Source organism: Vicugna pacos, chromosome 1 (genome assembly GCF_048564905.1).
Source record: "Vicugna pacos chromosome 1, VicPac4, whole genome shotgun sequence".
Lineage (NCBI taxonomy): Eukaryota > Metazoa > Chordata > Mammalia > Artiodactyla > Camelidae > Vicugna > Vicugna pacos.
In genome coordinates this window covers 113,998,008-114,013,658 of record NC_132987.1, presented here as the reverse complement: position 1 = coordinate 114,013,658, position 15,651 = coordinate 113,998,008, and the positions used below count along the sequence as shown (strand labels likewise).

Genomic DNA, 15,651 nt, shown 5'->3' with positions numbered 1-15,651 from the left:
GTGTACAGCACAATGCTTCAGTCATACATGAATATACATATATTCATTTTCATATTCTTTTTCACTGTAAGCTACTACATCCCTGTGCTATACAGTATAAACTAGTTTATCTATTTTATCTATACCAGTCAGTATCTGCAAATCTCGAACTCCCAGTTTATCCCTTCCCACCCTCCTCTCACTGTGATTTTAATTTGAATTTCCCTAATGGCTATTGATGATGACACATTTTCATCTTTCACCAGCGTATGTTCTTCAGTGTTGCTTGCCTTCTGCCTGTTTTCTGATTGTTTTTGTTGTTATTTTTGTTGCTGCTGTTGAGGTGGAGAATTCCTTATATGTTCTAGACAGAAGTCTTTTGTCAGACATGTGGTTTGGAAATATTTCCTCCCAGTCCATAGCTTTTGTTTTGCCTCTTAATAAAGGTTTACACCCAGCAAACATTTAAAATTTTTACGAAGTGCAACTTACCAGTTTTTCCTTTTATGGTTTATGAATTTGGTGTCGTATCTAAAATCTATACATCTAAAACCAAGCTGTAATCCAAGCTGTAGAAAACTTCTCCCATGTTGTTTTTCAAGTTTTATAGCTTTACATTTTAGATTAAAGTCTATGATCCATTTTGAGTTCGTCTTTACACAAAGTGTAAGGTTAGGGCAAAGTTAATTTTTCATTTATTTATTTAGCTTATGGCTGTCCAATTGCTCCCACACCATTTGTGGAAAAGAGCTCCAGCTCTAAGTATGGGATTTAGGAGTCAAAACCAAAAACAAAACAAACAAGGAAGAAACCAAACGCCCTCACCACTGTGTTGTTCCTCGCGTCCTGAGGTCCCCCAGCTAATCTGTCTGCGTCTCTCTACTGTCAGAGTCTTCTTATTTTTTTTATATACAGTGTACAAGGGTTTTCTTTGGAAAATTAGATCCATCCAGAGAGAGGTGGTGCTCCCCAGGAATTTTTTACAGTTATACTGATAAATAACTACTTTTCTCACCTAAGTGCAAACCTTACCTTATTTCATGAACAATTGGACATCTCTCTGGACCATGAAGCTTTGCTGCTCAAGCAGGCGATAAACAGTGTCAGTTTTACTTGGAGCGTGTTAAAAAATGCAGAATCTCAGGTCCCACCTCAGACACACTGAACCTGAATTTTAAGCCAGATCCCAGGTGATATGTACTTGCGAAGCCGCTTAGTAAGCACTGCTCTACCACACAATAAAATCAGCCTGACAGTGACTACAACTTCATCTCACTGGAGCGTGTCCTTCTGCAAACTCACAGAATCACCTCGGGTCCAATGGAATCATTCTCTCCTTCCAGTCTCTATGACCAGCCTGCTCCAGTCCTATGATCTGTTTATTTTTCTCCAAAGGCTTGAGGAGCTGCAAATCACTTTGCTAATATAATGCATAGTGTTGCCGATGACCGATGACCGATGACCGACAACCTTCATAGGTAGAACTCTTTGGTGCCCTTCCATTTGCATTCTTCATCTTACTTTTCCCTCAGTTCACATTCTTTTCTTTTTCTTCTTACATAGCACATCAGTTTCTTTTATAATGTCTTTATTTCTGCTACTTATATTTTTATGTCTTGCTCCTGGAAAGGCAGTCTCTGGAATTCATACAGTGAAGTTGAAAACATACGACTTAGCAAAGATTCTTCCTATTTTTGTTTAATAACTAACAACTTAGTGACATCTTGGCATCTTTCAAATGTTAAATTGCAGGTGCTAATGAAGACTGTTAATTGTTTTGATTATTTAACTTTTTATTTGGAAATAATGTCATGTGTCCATAAAAGATGCAAGAATAAGAATAGTATATATAGAACAATTCCATAACTCCCCCACCTCAAGATTTACCCATTGTCAACACTGACATTGACATTCTTGAAGAATACAGTCCCCTGCCCTTTTTAATACAACTTCCTCATTTGGAGTTTGTTTCCCAATGATTAAATTCCGGGTTCTCAACCAGAAATACACAGTGGTGATATTGGTTCCTTCTCAAGTCAGCTTACCTGAAAGCAGACATCCATTCTGCCCTCACTGATATTTTTCATTGGGGTTCTGTCCAATTTCTTCTCTGTATGTAGTTACTATTTTTCTTTTATAATTGATTAGCAAACTGTGAAGAGATCATTTCAGACTACACGAGAATCTTGCTCATCATTTAAATTTCCTATTAGGTTTTAGCATCCATTTCTGCTCTAAGCCTGACCCAATTTTTACTCTCTGTACATAGTCTCAGATACAGTTGGCATTGGAAGGTTAGCCTTTATTTGAATGTGTACTGTAGATTTTTAACAAAACAAGTTCTATATTTACTATGTGTAGTGTGATTTGAAATTCCCTCTTTCGTGTGTTTTTAATAAAGTGAAATTTATGTAAAAAAATGATTTCTTTCCAACTTCTATGCTGATGTTGGTATATTGATTTTCTATCCAGCAACTTTACCTATTTTTTAGTTCTGCGAGTGTGGAAAACCTTATGGATTTTTTCAAAATTAACAGTTATATTGTGGGATCTTTATCTATTCAGATATTCCCCTTAGCTAGTAAGAAATAAACTCTTAAGCCAATTTTAAGATCCTAGTGCCCAGAAGTTTCTCTTTCTGACTTTCTAGTTTAACTGTGTGTTTTATATTAGTTTCTCCTGCATGTCGAGGCATTTGTAGCAGAGATGCAGTCTGCAATAGCTCAAAAAAAATAGAAGCAAAAAAACAAATAAAAAGTCAGACTATCTAAAAAGCATGCTTAGTACTGTGACTGATTTGCATTTTTGCATAAGCTCCTTATATCAACAGTCCACGGGCCACAATTTGACAAGCAGAGGTCTGGATGGCTCGTTTGATGAAGGAAGTAAATTTCCTTCCTGAACAATTTCAGGTGGTCCAAGAGTTGCTCCGTGTGTAGAGAAGCAATTAATCCATATTTATGAATGATTTAATGCTATGTGAAGTGTGGTAGATGAACCACTCCTGAAATGAGTTAAATCCAAGATAAGCTCTTACAAGTGAAGGCAAAATGCATTTTCTACATAATATTTCTATTTATGAATGTAGGCTCCACCTACTCTGAAACTTTCCTTTGCATAATTTTCAACCTCCTGTCCTACCAGAGCAGAAATCTCAACCATCAGAGTTAGGCTGAGGCTTTTTTTTTCTTCTATTCATTACAATTGAATCATTTGGCAAAGAAATTTTTTTAATGCATAAACATAAAGCAATTTAATTTATCTTTAGTAGTTTAGATAAATAAGTAAAAATATTGCTTGGTACCTTTTTTTTAATTAAGGAAAGGAAACAATTTAACTTAATAAATACAAAAAGGTTTTATATTTTCTGAATTTTCAATCAGCTATAATACAATAAACATGAATTAATTTATTAGAAAATACAACTGTTCAAAAATTAAAAATAAATAAGTTGGCTGCCACAAAATTGCAACATAACATACAGTTAACTCATTCTGTTACGGTCAGTTAAAAGAAAGATGGCAGAAGGGACGATATGGTTAAAAGTAAACAGAAAAAAAAAAGAGGTGGAAAGATATGAGGGAAAGGAGAGTTAAAGTAAACGGTAAAAAAGAAAGAAAAAGTGTTTTATTGAATGAGTTCGTTATATGAGGTCACCAGGAGGAACCCATCCTCTGACTGACGCACTGTGATGAGAACTGTATCATTTAGATGCTTTTCTTCCCCTGGTGTCTTCAACCCAGAGGTACATCGTGTCCTCTATACAAAGGCACCGTCAGCAAGCTTTCACTCTCCCACCCTGGACCCAAAGAATTGCAGAGAGGTGGTCTTAACTCTGATGGAGGAGCACTGACTACCACTTGCTCACACCTCGATGATGGGGGTGGGAGGTGGGGGTGGGCAAAGAGCACTGGCATCTGGTATCCCTGCTTCCGCCACTACCAAGAAGGCTCAAAGACAATGGTCAACCCGGGCTTTTCTTCTCGAAGTGTTTCTAATGCACATTTTGTATCATAATTGAAATACATTTTACACAGCCTGTAAAAGCAAACAGAGAGCCTAGGGTTATGCTCCTGAAATGAACAGAGTTTTGAGCTTTAAAAATCTCATCTCCTCACTGCACTTAACATTCTAAGATTTCCAATGGTGCACTTCATGCCGAATGCGATTTCTGGTATATTTGTAAGCTTCAAGTTTGGAAATGTTTAAACATGTAACTGTAAAGAGAACAGTGTAATGAATCTCCATATGCCCATTACCGAAGTTTGACAGTTAACAGCTCTTGGTTTCACCGACTGACTCCCTACTGCTTACATCAGTGGATTATCTTAAACACAGCATTTCATGCGTCTATAAATATTTCTAGCTGTGACACTAAATAAAGAAGACTTTTACAAAATAATCACAATGTCATTTTCATACCTTAAAAAGTTAATAGGTTTTAGTATCAATATTTGTCTAATCAGTGTTTAAATCCTCCACTTCTGATAACATTTTTATATTTCACTCATTTCATCAGGAGCCATATAAAGTCCACACAGTGTAATTGCTTGGGATGCCTCTCAAGTCTTCTTTGATATCAGTTCTTCCTTTTTTTTTTTTTAATTTCCCTGGCAACTGAACTAAGAAATTGTACCATTTATCTTGCATCATTTCTAGCAGTATTGATTTGGTTGTGTTATGGATTGTTTGTGTTCCTTCAAAATTCATATGTTGAAGCCCTAACCCTCAATGTGAGGGCATTTGGAGATGGAGCCTTTGGGGTGTAATTAAGGTTAGACTAGATCATGGGGGTGGGTCCTCATGATGGGATTAATGTCCTTAAATGAAAAGACACTGGAGCATGCACTCTCTGTCTCTCTGTCTCTGCCTCTGTCTCTCTGTGCCACATAAGAACAGAGCAAGCCTGGAAGAGAGCTCTCACCAGAAACCAAATTAGCCAGCACCATAATCTTGGATGTTCCATCATCCAGATCTGTGAGAAACTAATGTCTATTGTTTGTTTAAGACACCTAGTCTGTGCTGTTTTGTTACAGCAGCCTGACCTCACAAGACAGGCTGATTACATCCATGGATTCCCCAGTCTGTTTTGAAGTCTTTCCTTCATCTGCAAAGTGTCCATCAGGTCTGGGTCAATGAGCATACATACAGCGATGTCCCCAGCTTCATCTTGACCAATAATTCCCTTTGCTCCTTTATTTCTCTTAGCTCTGGGGATGGCTTTCCCTCGAACAAACATGCTCCACTATGTCCACAGAAGGATACAAGGCTGACCTGAACTTCTGTTTATATTAAAACCTGGTTCTTATTATTCTGACTGGTTCTCAGCCTTGAAGTCATGGACAAGGACAGAAATTTCTGAGATAATAGAATTTATAATCTTGGGGTAAAATATAGATAATAAATAAACAGGAAAGTGACATGGCATGTATGATGGTGGTCAACACTATGGGGGGGGGAAATAAGCAGAGAAGAGGAAAGGCATGCTGGGCTGCTATTTTCAGTAGGATGGATGGGGTCAAACTCAAAAAGAAGGCCTCTAAGCAGAGAATTCAAGGATGCACAGGAGTAAATCCAGGGATACCAAAGGAAGGAAAGTTCCAGGCAGAAGGAACAGCAAGTATAAAGGTTCAGACTTGACAGTGTTTTTTTGAAACAGTAAGGAGACCAGTGTGGGTGAACAGAAGGAACACGGGTTAGGAGAAGAATTTGCAGAAACAGCAGGGGCCAGATCGGGTGGGGCTGTAGATGCTGCCGTGAGTTTGTGGCTTTTACTTCGAATGTGACAGGAGCATGTTGGTAAGAGTGGTATGATCTGACTCATATTTTAGCTGCGTCCTCCATCTGCTATGGTAAGATGAATAGCTGCAGAGTAGCCTGGCAGAATGCTGCCAGAACAGTCCAGACAAGAGGTGACAGTGGCTTGAAACCAGGATGGGAGCCGTGAAGCTGCCAAGAAGTAGTCAATGAGTAGGCATGCTGTGAAAGCAGACTTAACAGGACATGCCAGTGGGCTGGATATGTGCATAAGGAAAAAGAGGTGTCAGAGAGGACACCAGGATTCTTTTGACCTTGAACAGTTCAGACTGAGCTACCACTGACCGAGACGGGGAAGACGCAGGTTTCAGGCAGAGGGAAACAGCACGGGTTTGGATTTGGACATGTGAAGTTTGGGAGGCTTATTGGACATCCAAGTAGGAGAGTGAGGCAAACATTTGCACATGGAATCCATGACAATACGAACTGGCAGGGAGGGGCACAGCACATGTATGAGAAAGCCAGTGGACTAGATGATGTGAACAAGGGAGAAAGCGTAGAGAAGAAGAACTAACCCAGGATTGAGTCCTGGGGCTTCGGCATGTGAAGGTCAGAATGATGAAGAAAGGCTGAGAAGACTGAGCTGGAGAAACTAACGGAGTAGGAACAAATCCAGAGGCGAGTGTGTTGTCCCTAAAGCCAAGCGAAGGAGATGTCTTCCGTGGAGAGTGTGATCATCAGAACTGACAAGAAGTTAGGAAACTGACTCAGAAACTCTAACTAGAGAGGCAATGAATACCTCCATGGTGTCTGATGATGGAAAGAAGCCAGTCATCCCTGCACGCTGCAGATAGACCAAAGTTTATAAAGTCTTGATGTTTCTGGAGCACTTTACATTTAGAAATCCCCAGAAACCAGACTAACAACACCCCTGCTATGCAAGGATATTTACAACTATGATGACCCACAGACTGGTCTAGTTCTACAAAGTGCAACACCTTGCATAGAAATGTAATTCTACTTGGCTACTTTCAATGCGACTTGTGTTTCTTTCTGGAATCTGGATGCAAAATCCCTTCCCACCCAACTGAACCTTGGTTATTCTCAAAGTCTGGATGAGGTCGAATATGTAGTTCAAGACACATACCGTATATCCATATAAAATCTGCAACCGGCCAAGGCCCGATCTCACCCGGAACACAAGATGGAACCCACTGGAGTTTGGAAACGGGCCACCTTTTCCTTAGACCGTGAGCCCTGCCAGACAAATCGCAGATCACACTTACTTCAGGTTTTTCAGGAGGCAGCCCTGCTGTTTCAGCACTTCACAGAGTAGCATCACCCCCAGGTCACCCAGGTCGTTGCTGCCTAGACTCAGCTCTCGCAGGCTCCGGTTAGAGGTCAGCAGTGTGGAAAGATCCCAGCAGCAGTGTGAGGTGAGGGTGCAGTTATCTAACCTGCAAGAAAGGAGGTGATTTAGAGAAAATATCCCCCAGATCTTAGCCTGGAATGTTTCAAATGCAAAAAAAAAAAAAAAGGTTATTCTTCCCTCCTTTTCAGATGAGAGTATTTTTTTTTCCAGGCTACTGGGTTGTGCAGATTAAATTAGCAATAGTGGTTTATGAATTAATTTTTCCCAAACTCTGTGTCTCCCCCCAAGTTTTCCTAAAACACGAGTGCTATTCCCATCCTTTTGTGGGAGAGAGATTTATGGTGGAAGGAGCTCCAGTATTTGCCTTTACACCATCTAAAAGTACAACTCACTGTCCCATGGTCCTGTAAAAAGCCACACCCTAGGAGGACGCCATCACTCCTCAGATACAGGTTAGCTCGTCATCATTTCCCGCAAACTACCCCCTTCCCCTCAGCCACCATGTGTTCCCATCACCATAACGAGCTAGGATACTTACTGCAACATCTGAAGCTTGCAGTTGGGGTGCAAGAGTCCCTCACAGAGGAGCTTGATCCCCATGTCTCGAAGAGCGTTGCCCCGGAGGTAAAGGTGCGTGAAATTCTGGTTAGAGCTGAGCACTGAGGACAGAGCCTGACAACAACCTGATGTGAGGCCAGAATTCACCAACCTGTAGAGTGAGCAGAGAGAAGAATCCTCAGGGTCCCAGCCTTCCTTGGACACTGCACAGCTGTCTCAGCACAGGAACTTCATCTTACCTGAAAAGCTTTATCCTTCAACTTAAAGATCAGGAGCCAGCTTCTTGGGTATAAGCATGACACCCTATCTCTGGCCCCATACGAGAAACCAAAGATGGTCTCAGAAGGTGCTTTCCTGGGATCAGTAGACAAGACAGAGCAAAAGCATACTGATCCACATTCCCTCCACATTCCTCCTTCTTTTTATACATATTACCTCTGGCCATGCAATGTTCCTCACTCCCACTTCTTCCAGAAAGACACTCCAGATTGTCTTTGACTAATAATTCCCACAACATTGCAGAGGCTTTCCTTATTTGGTTCTTATCCCAACCAGACAGGGTGGCAGCGCAGCTACGTAACTCTTACATATTTTTTTTACAGATTGGAAATCTGAAGCTCATTAGATCATATGCTTCCCTTAAGGTCAAAGAGAAAGTATATGGTAGAGGGGGACCCAGACTTAAGCCTTCTAACGCCATCCCCCATTCTGTTGCCCCTTCTGTCCATTTCATGCTACCTTCTGCACTGTAAAGGGCCTCTCAGAGCATAAAGCTCTAGGTCTCCATTTTACTCAGTGGAATGAAGATTTTTGATGTCCTACTCTTGGATCAAGTTGAACGTATTCTGTTACCTAACAAGAGCATGAGGGCTCTGAAATAGACAGCTGTGTCATTGCTACATAGACACTCAGAGGGTCGTATACAGTGTACAGAAAGTCACATATGCTAGGCCTTCAGCAAAGGCTTGATTTAAGAACATCTCAGGCAGTCACATCCCTTTCTGCCAGGATCCTTAACAATGACATGCTTTTAAATTCTAAGGGTCTTAGAATCAAGAAAAATAGAAAAACAAAAGAAGTCATTGAGATAAGTATAGCGTTGACCAGATGACCAAAAGGAAACAGAAGTACTTGTTTATCTACTGGTCTCCACCTTCCCCGTCAAGGGCGAATCGCAGCAGAAAAGACTGAGCAAGCAAGACAGAGAGGGAAGTGAAGCCCAAGAGGAATGAGTGAAAACAACCGAGCGGTTTGCAGCGCTCTTACCTCCAGCTAAGGAGACTTTTATCAGAGGGTCTTTAGTGAGCCTCAGAAGGGGTTTTCAGGACTCCTGGCTGTCACAGACTGAATGTAGCATGCCCCAAATTTCCTACGTTGAAATCTTAACTCCCAAGCCGGTGGTATTAGAATGTGAGTATTTTGCAATGTGATTAGCTCTTGGGAGCGAAGTCCTCCCAATAGGATTAATGCCCTCATAGAAGAGTTCCCAGGGAGCTGTCTCCCCAGCATCACCATATGAAAACACAGCTAAGGTGGCTGTGCACAAGCCAGGAAAAGAGTCCTCACCAGGAACAAGGTGCTCTACAGGCACCTTGATCTTGGATTTCCAGCCACCAGAACTGTGAGAAATAAATCTTTGTTGTATGAGCCACCCAGTTTATGGCATTTTTATTATAGCAGTGTTTTTAAAAAATACAGATTAGTTTTTTTTAATGTTATTTTATTTATTTGAGATTTGGGGGGGTAATTAGGTTTATTTATTTACTGATTTTTAGAGGCGGTACTGGGGATTGAACCCAGGACCTCCTGCATGCTAAGCACACACTCTACCACTTGAGCTATACGCTCCCCCCCCATTATAGCAGTCTTAATGGACTAAGACAGTGTCAAAGATGAAGAACATTCCAGCAGAGTAGAGGTGGTCATCAAAAAGGAGAAGAAAGAATATTTTCAAAGTTACAGAATTGTAAGCTTTACCACTATTTCCAGAAAAGGGCCAGAAGTTATTATGCAACAGGTGTTTGAGGAGAAGTATGCAGAGAAGCGTCAGCAATTACATGTAGATAAGGTCGTTTTCTCAAGAATAAGTCACAGTGGAATTATCAAAATGTTGGTAACCACTAAGACTGAGTGATGGGTACACAGAGCGCATAAAGAAATATTCAGAAAATCAAACCACCAACCAATCCACTAGATTAGAGGACTGTAACCGACATCACATATCTTGGTTTCCACCAATCTATTCAACTCAGTTCTACATTTACTGAACACATATTTTGCCAGGTACTATATTAACTTAAATCACTGCTTTAAAAAAAAATGCACTAATGATATGCCTTATGTTACAAATACGTCTCACAAAGAACACTGAGGAAGAAGATTTAACATTTATTGAGTAAGTGATGATGACTTTAAGATTATCTAATTGAGTTATTATGAAACCAAGATGTAGGTGGTGTTGTTATCTCTGTTTTTAAATAGAAAAACTGAAGGTCAAAGAAATTAATTGAAGAAACAGAAGGAGCGTTCTAGAGGGACAGTGGGAGAGTAAGGGTGACCCTCCAGGCAGAAGGAAAGGGATATGCAAGGGTGAGGAAGGGTGAAAGAGTGGGCCTTTTTGAAACTAAGAAGATAATTCAGCATGACTCAAAATGGATTAAAGGGTATGGTAGATGAGAAGGAAGAAGCAGTGATCTAGGGCTGGTCAGGGAGAGCCTTATGTGCCAAGCTAAGCTATATCAAATTCACTCTGACTTCAAAAAAAAACTTCTGAAAGTTTTTTGAACAAAGGCACAATATTATCACACTTGCATTTTAGAAAGTTCCCTCTGGTGTTATGTAGAGGGAAGATGAAAGGTAAAGGGAATTGAAAGTAAAAAGAAAAAATTAGAATTACTCTTTGTTTTCTTGTCACAGGAAAGTCCCAGGGAAGTCCCACTATTCCATGAGACGGAATGTAGAGGGCATTGATAAGTTACAAGGAAAAGGAAAATACATTACAAGAAATAATTTTGCAAATACTTAGCATGTAGTGTTTGTGTAATACTGTGGAGGGGGCAGAGGGAATATGCAGCCAGAAAGAAAGGCCTAAAGTTCGAGAAAAAGAAAATTCAGCCATACTTAACAAAACATAAAATGCCTAAAAGTTTTGCCTCCTTAATTCCACTTACAGGTATCAGTCTCAAAAGAAATATACATACACAAAGCTGCATGTATAAACGTGCTTTTTTCAGAGTTGTTTGTAATAGTAAAAACAGTAGAAACTCATCCAAAGGCTCATCACTCAATGAGTAGCTAAATAAATTACCATAATGCATAACATGGAGCATTATGCCCAAATCTTTAAATTTGTATATGCCATCATGGCAATGTATCCACAATAAATGAAAGAAGCAAATCATAGAAGAGTAGTTACACAATGATTCCAGTTTGGACAGAGTGTTATGGATGAATTGTATACCCCCAAATTTCATATGTTGAAGTCTTATCCCCCAAGACTTCAGAATGTAGCCTTATTTAGAAACAGAGTCACTGAAATACATGTACATTCATGTATGACTAAACTATTGTGCTGTACACCAAAATTGACACAACATTGTAAACTGACTATAACTCAATTAAAAAAAAAAAGAAATAGTCATTGATATGTAATTAGTTAAGATGAGGCCATTAAGATAAGCTCTAATCCAGTAAGACTGATGTCCTTATAAAAAGGGGGAATTTAAGCACAAAGACAGACAGACACACACCAACACGATGAGAGCACCAGGTACAGATGAAGACTGAGATTGAGGTGACACACCTGTAAGCCAAGGAACGTCAAAGATTGCCATCAAACCAACAGAGCTAGAAGAGAAGTATAGAACACAGTCTTCCTCACAGCTGTCAGAAGGAACCAAACCTGCTAACACCTTAATCTTTTAGCCCCCACTGCTAAGACAGTAAATTTTGGTTGGAACATTGTAACAATAGCAGAATACACATTCTTCTCAAGTGCACACGAAGCATTTTCTAGGATAAATCATGTTAGGCCACAAAACAAGTCTTGGAAAATTCAGGAAGATTGAAACCATGCCTGTCGGAGCCAGCCGACAATCGATCAGGTCCAGAAACCTGTGCTGCAGGACTGAGAAAAGAAAGACAAGACTAAAAGGTGGGGTTGAGAGGGTCTCACTCTAGCCCGCAAGACGCTAGGTCAAGAGTGGACATCGAGTTTATTTCAGGCAGTTAATTTATACAAATTCAAGTGACTACCTTGTGCATTCTTGCACGTAGGCACAGGTATTGTTTTTCAGGGTACATTAATGGTGTGCACTAAAATCATTATCATTGTTTACTGTTCCATACACCAAGATTGACTGATCCCCAAAAGCTAAGATCATAGACTAAGATTATTGTTCCTTTAGGCTAACATCATGACTCGTGTATCATTAGCTCAAGTGATTGTTCTTTCAGGCAAAGATCACTAACTTGTGGCCGATTGTATCTCTCTTTCCAGAAGCCCTAGTTCTTAATAACTCAATGGCATTAAGATGTTTTTCCGACTCCAAATGCACCTGCTGTTTTTCTAACAAAGGGGTGGCGGGACAGAGATTGTCTTAGCTCAATCAGCCTTAGAGCCTGACGCCCCGCACTCTGGGAGTTTAGGCCCAGTTTCTGTGCTCAGCAGTCCCAACCTCAGAGCCTGGCGCCCCGCACTCTGGGAGTTTAGGCCCAGTTTCTGTGCTCGGCAGCCCTCAGGTCATGAGTGGACCCCCGCAAAGCATGCTCCATTGTTTTCATGCATCTGCTGTTGATGTTAGGGAATCTGATGTCTATCTGATTTTTGTTCCTTTGTATGAAGTGCTTTTTTTCTTAAGAAATTTTCAGAATTTTCTTTGTCTTTGATAATCCTACACTTTATTATAGGTTTCTATGTGTGATTCCTGCCCCATTATTTTTCCTTCTTATCATTCTACAGGCCCTTTCATTCAGGTCTGTCTTTCTTTTCTTTCTTTCTTTCAATTCTAGGAAATCTTAGCTCCATTATTTCTTCAGCTATTTCCTCCTCATTTTATCCCTCTGTCTTTCTGAGTCTCATTATCTGGTTGTTAGCACTTATACATAAATCACCCACATTTCTCTGCTTTTCTTTAATATTTCCTAATTTTTTGTCCTTCCTTTTAAGGTTTTCTTCAATCTGGAATTCCAATTCACTAATCTGTTCTTGAGTTGTATCCATTCTGCTACTTTTCCCATCAATGTGTTCTTTACTTCAACCATTTTTATTTTTTACTTCTTGTGCTTGGTTCCTTTTCTAGATTTCTTTATTATTGTTTCATTTCCCCTTGTTTCTTATTTATTTTTTATTTAAATTAGAGTGTAATTGGCATATAGCATTATATCAGCTTTATTACATTAGGTGTACAACATAATGATTCAACTTCTTTTTATTAAACAAATTTTTGGCAGTTAAAAATTTATTGAAGTGTAGTTGATTTACAATGCTAGTTTCAGTGATTCAACATTCATATACATGATCACCACAGTCTAGTTACCACCTGTCACCATACAGGGTTACAAAATTTTTTTTCTTGTGATAAGAACTCTTTTTTTAACAGCTTTCAAATTTGTAATACTAGATTATTATCTACAGTTACCATGCTGCACATTGTATCCCTACGACTTACTTATTTTATAACTGGAAGTTTGTACCTCTTGATCCCTTTCATCTATTGCTCACCCCTGAACACCCCTCCCCTCTGGCAACCACATAGCCTGTGTTTATGAGTTTTGTTTGTTTATCTGTTTTTTTCTTTAGATTTCACATAGAAGTGAAATCATATGGTATTTGTCTTTCTGTCTGACTTATTTCACTTAGCATAACAACCTCAAGGTCCATTCTTGTTGTCTCATATAGCAAGATTTCATTCTTTTTTTTACAGCTGAGTGGTATTTCATTATACAGTTGATCCTTGAGCAACACAGGTTAGAAATGCATGGGTCACTTATTTGCAGGTTTTTTAAAATAGTAAGTACTATAGGACTATGTGATCCATGGTTGGTTGAATTGGTGGATATGGAATTGCAGATACGGAGGAACCACAGATATAAAGGAACCACGAGCATGGAGGGACTGAGGATACAGAGGGCCGGCTGTAAGTTTTACGTAGATTTTCAACTTCACAGAGTATGGGCACCCCCACGTAGTTCAAAGTTCAACTGTATGCATATAAACCACATCTTCTTTATCCACTCACTCATTGATGGACATTTAGGTTGTTTCCATATCTTGGCTACTATAAATAATGTTGCAATGAACATAGGAGTACACATATCTTTTTGAATTAGTGTTTTCCTTTTCTTTGGCTAAATACCCAGGAGTGGAATTGCTGGATCATACAGTAGCTCTATTTTCAATTTTTTGAGGAACCTCCGTAATGTTCTCTATAGTGACCACATCATTTATATCCCCACCAACAGTGTACAAAGTTTCACTTTGGTCTTCATCCTCACTAACACTTGTTTGGATGAGTTCCACTGCCCTGTCTTCAGCTCACCAGTACTTTCTTTGCTTCATCTAGTCTGCCGTTGAATGCCTCTGGTGTATTTTTCAGTCCAGTTATTGTATTCTTCAGCTCTGTGGCTTTTGCCTAACCCACAAAAACAAAATTACACTTCAGTTTAAATAAATAAATAAGAAATAAGGGGAAATAAAACAACAATAAAGAAACCTAGAAAAGGAAACAAGCATAAGAAGTGAAAAATATAAATAGTTGAAGTAAAGAACACATGCTCTCCATGGAGTACCCACACTCTGTGAAGTTTGAAACTCTGTGTATAGCTTTATAGTCAGCCCTCCACACCCTCGGTCTCTGAATACTCATGGTTCCTTTATGTCTGTGGTTCCTCCACAGAATGTGGTTTCTGTTTGGCCCTCCATGTCCGAAACTCCACATCCACCGATTCAAGCAACCGTGGATCATGCAGTCCTGTAGTACTTACCTTCTTATATTTTCTATCCTTTGTTGAAGTTCTCATTGCATTTATCCATTCTTCCCTTGAGCTCCATGAACATTTTTACAACCGTTACTGTGAACTTTTTACCAGGTAAACCTCTGTTTCATTAAAGATTTTTCTGGGGTTTTACCTTGTTCTTTCATTTGGAACATATTCCTCGATCTCTTCTTTTTGCTTGACTCTCTGTTTGTTTTTATGTATTATGCAAAACAGCTGTTTCTCCCAGTCTTGAACAGGTGGCTTTGCGTAGGAGATGAAACTTAATTGTTTAATGTTGCCCTAGGTCTTGGTTGTCATGTGAACCTTTGTGATTGCCTAAGCAGTCTAACTTATCCTTGCTCTGTCCAGTTACTGAGGGTGTGCCAAGACCTGTGGGTGTTCCAGAGGGAACGATCTCAGTCTGCACCAAGTTTCAGGCTGATTAGAAGCTAGACCCTTAGGCAGCAGGTTTTAAGATTTGCAAGTATATACCGCCTTATGAGATTGCGATCATAATGCTGCTGGCCTGCAGACCAGATGACCTGGAAATGTTCCCTGGGCAACAGTGGCAAAAACTTGGGTTCCAGTTGAGTATGTGAGCTCCTTTCTGGAAGGTTCTGATGAGCTGTGGCGCGGCCAAGGGAGAGCTCGGAAACAAAGTCCCCGGCTCACATTCCCTGAGACCACTTCTATAACCTCTTGATGTGTGCTTCTCAGGCTCACACTCCAGGACGAGTATTTCAGCCTTTTTTCACAGGGAGACTAGGGGTGTGTGGTCCAGTCTTCTGTTGGTGCAGTTTCCTGGAGCAAGTAGCCTGCCCAGAACGGCCCTTCTGATTGTTTCAGACCCGCGGGGCTGAGAAACACAATCTCCCCTGACCGCCGGGGCCAGGCACTCAGAGGGCGTCTCCTGTGTGGGCTGTGAGTGCCCTCCTGGCTTTGGTGGGGCCATGGGAGTGCCTCTGTCCCTAGAGAGAGTCCCCACAGGCTTCTGCCCCTCCAGGAGA

At 40.2% G+C, this 15,651-nt stretch overlaps 1 protein-coding gene across 3 annotated transcripts; it reads right to left on the bottom strand.

The window, feature by feature from the left end:
- Positions 1–3,637: 3,637 nt before the first annotated feature.
- On the bottom strand, positions 3,638–14,886 carry LOC116278731 (NACHT, LRR and PYD domains-containing protein 3-like). 3 transcript variants are annotated; one of them, XM_072975375.1, is made up of 5 exons: positions 14,651–14,886; positions 14,206–14,298; positions 7,647–7,817; positions 7,023–7,193; positions 3,638–4,017 (listed from the first exon to the last, which is right to left on the bottom strand). In XM_072975375.1, exons 2-5 carry the CDS (start codon positions 14,223–14,225, stop codon positions 3,918–3,920), a joined length of 462 nt encoding a protein of 153 aa, XP_072831476.1. In that variant the 5' UTR covers positions 14,226–14,298; positions 14,651–14,886; the 3' UTR covers positions 3,638–3,917. The 3 variants fall into 3 exon arrangements, with proteins under 3 accessions (XP_072831476.1, XP_072831526.1, XP_072831598.1); XM_072975425.1 differs by having other exon boundaries at positions 14,796–14,883; XM_072975497.1 differs by lacking the exon at positions 14,206–14,298.
- Between the last annotated feature and the right edge of the window lie 765 nt (positions 14,887–15,651).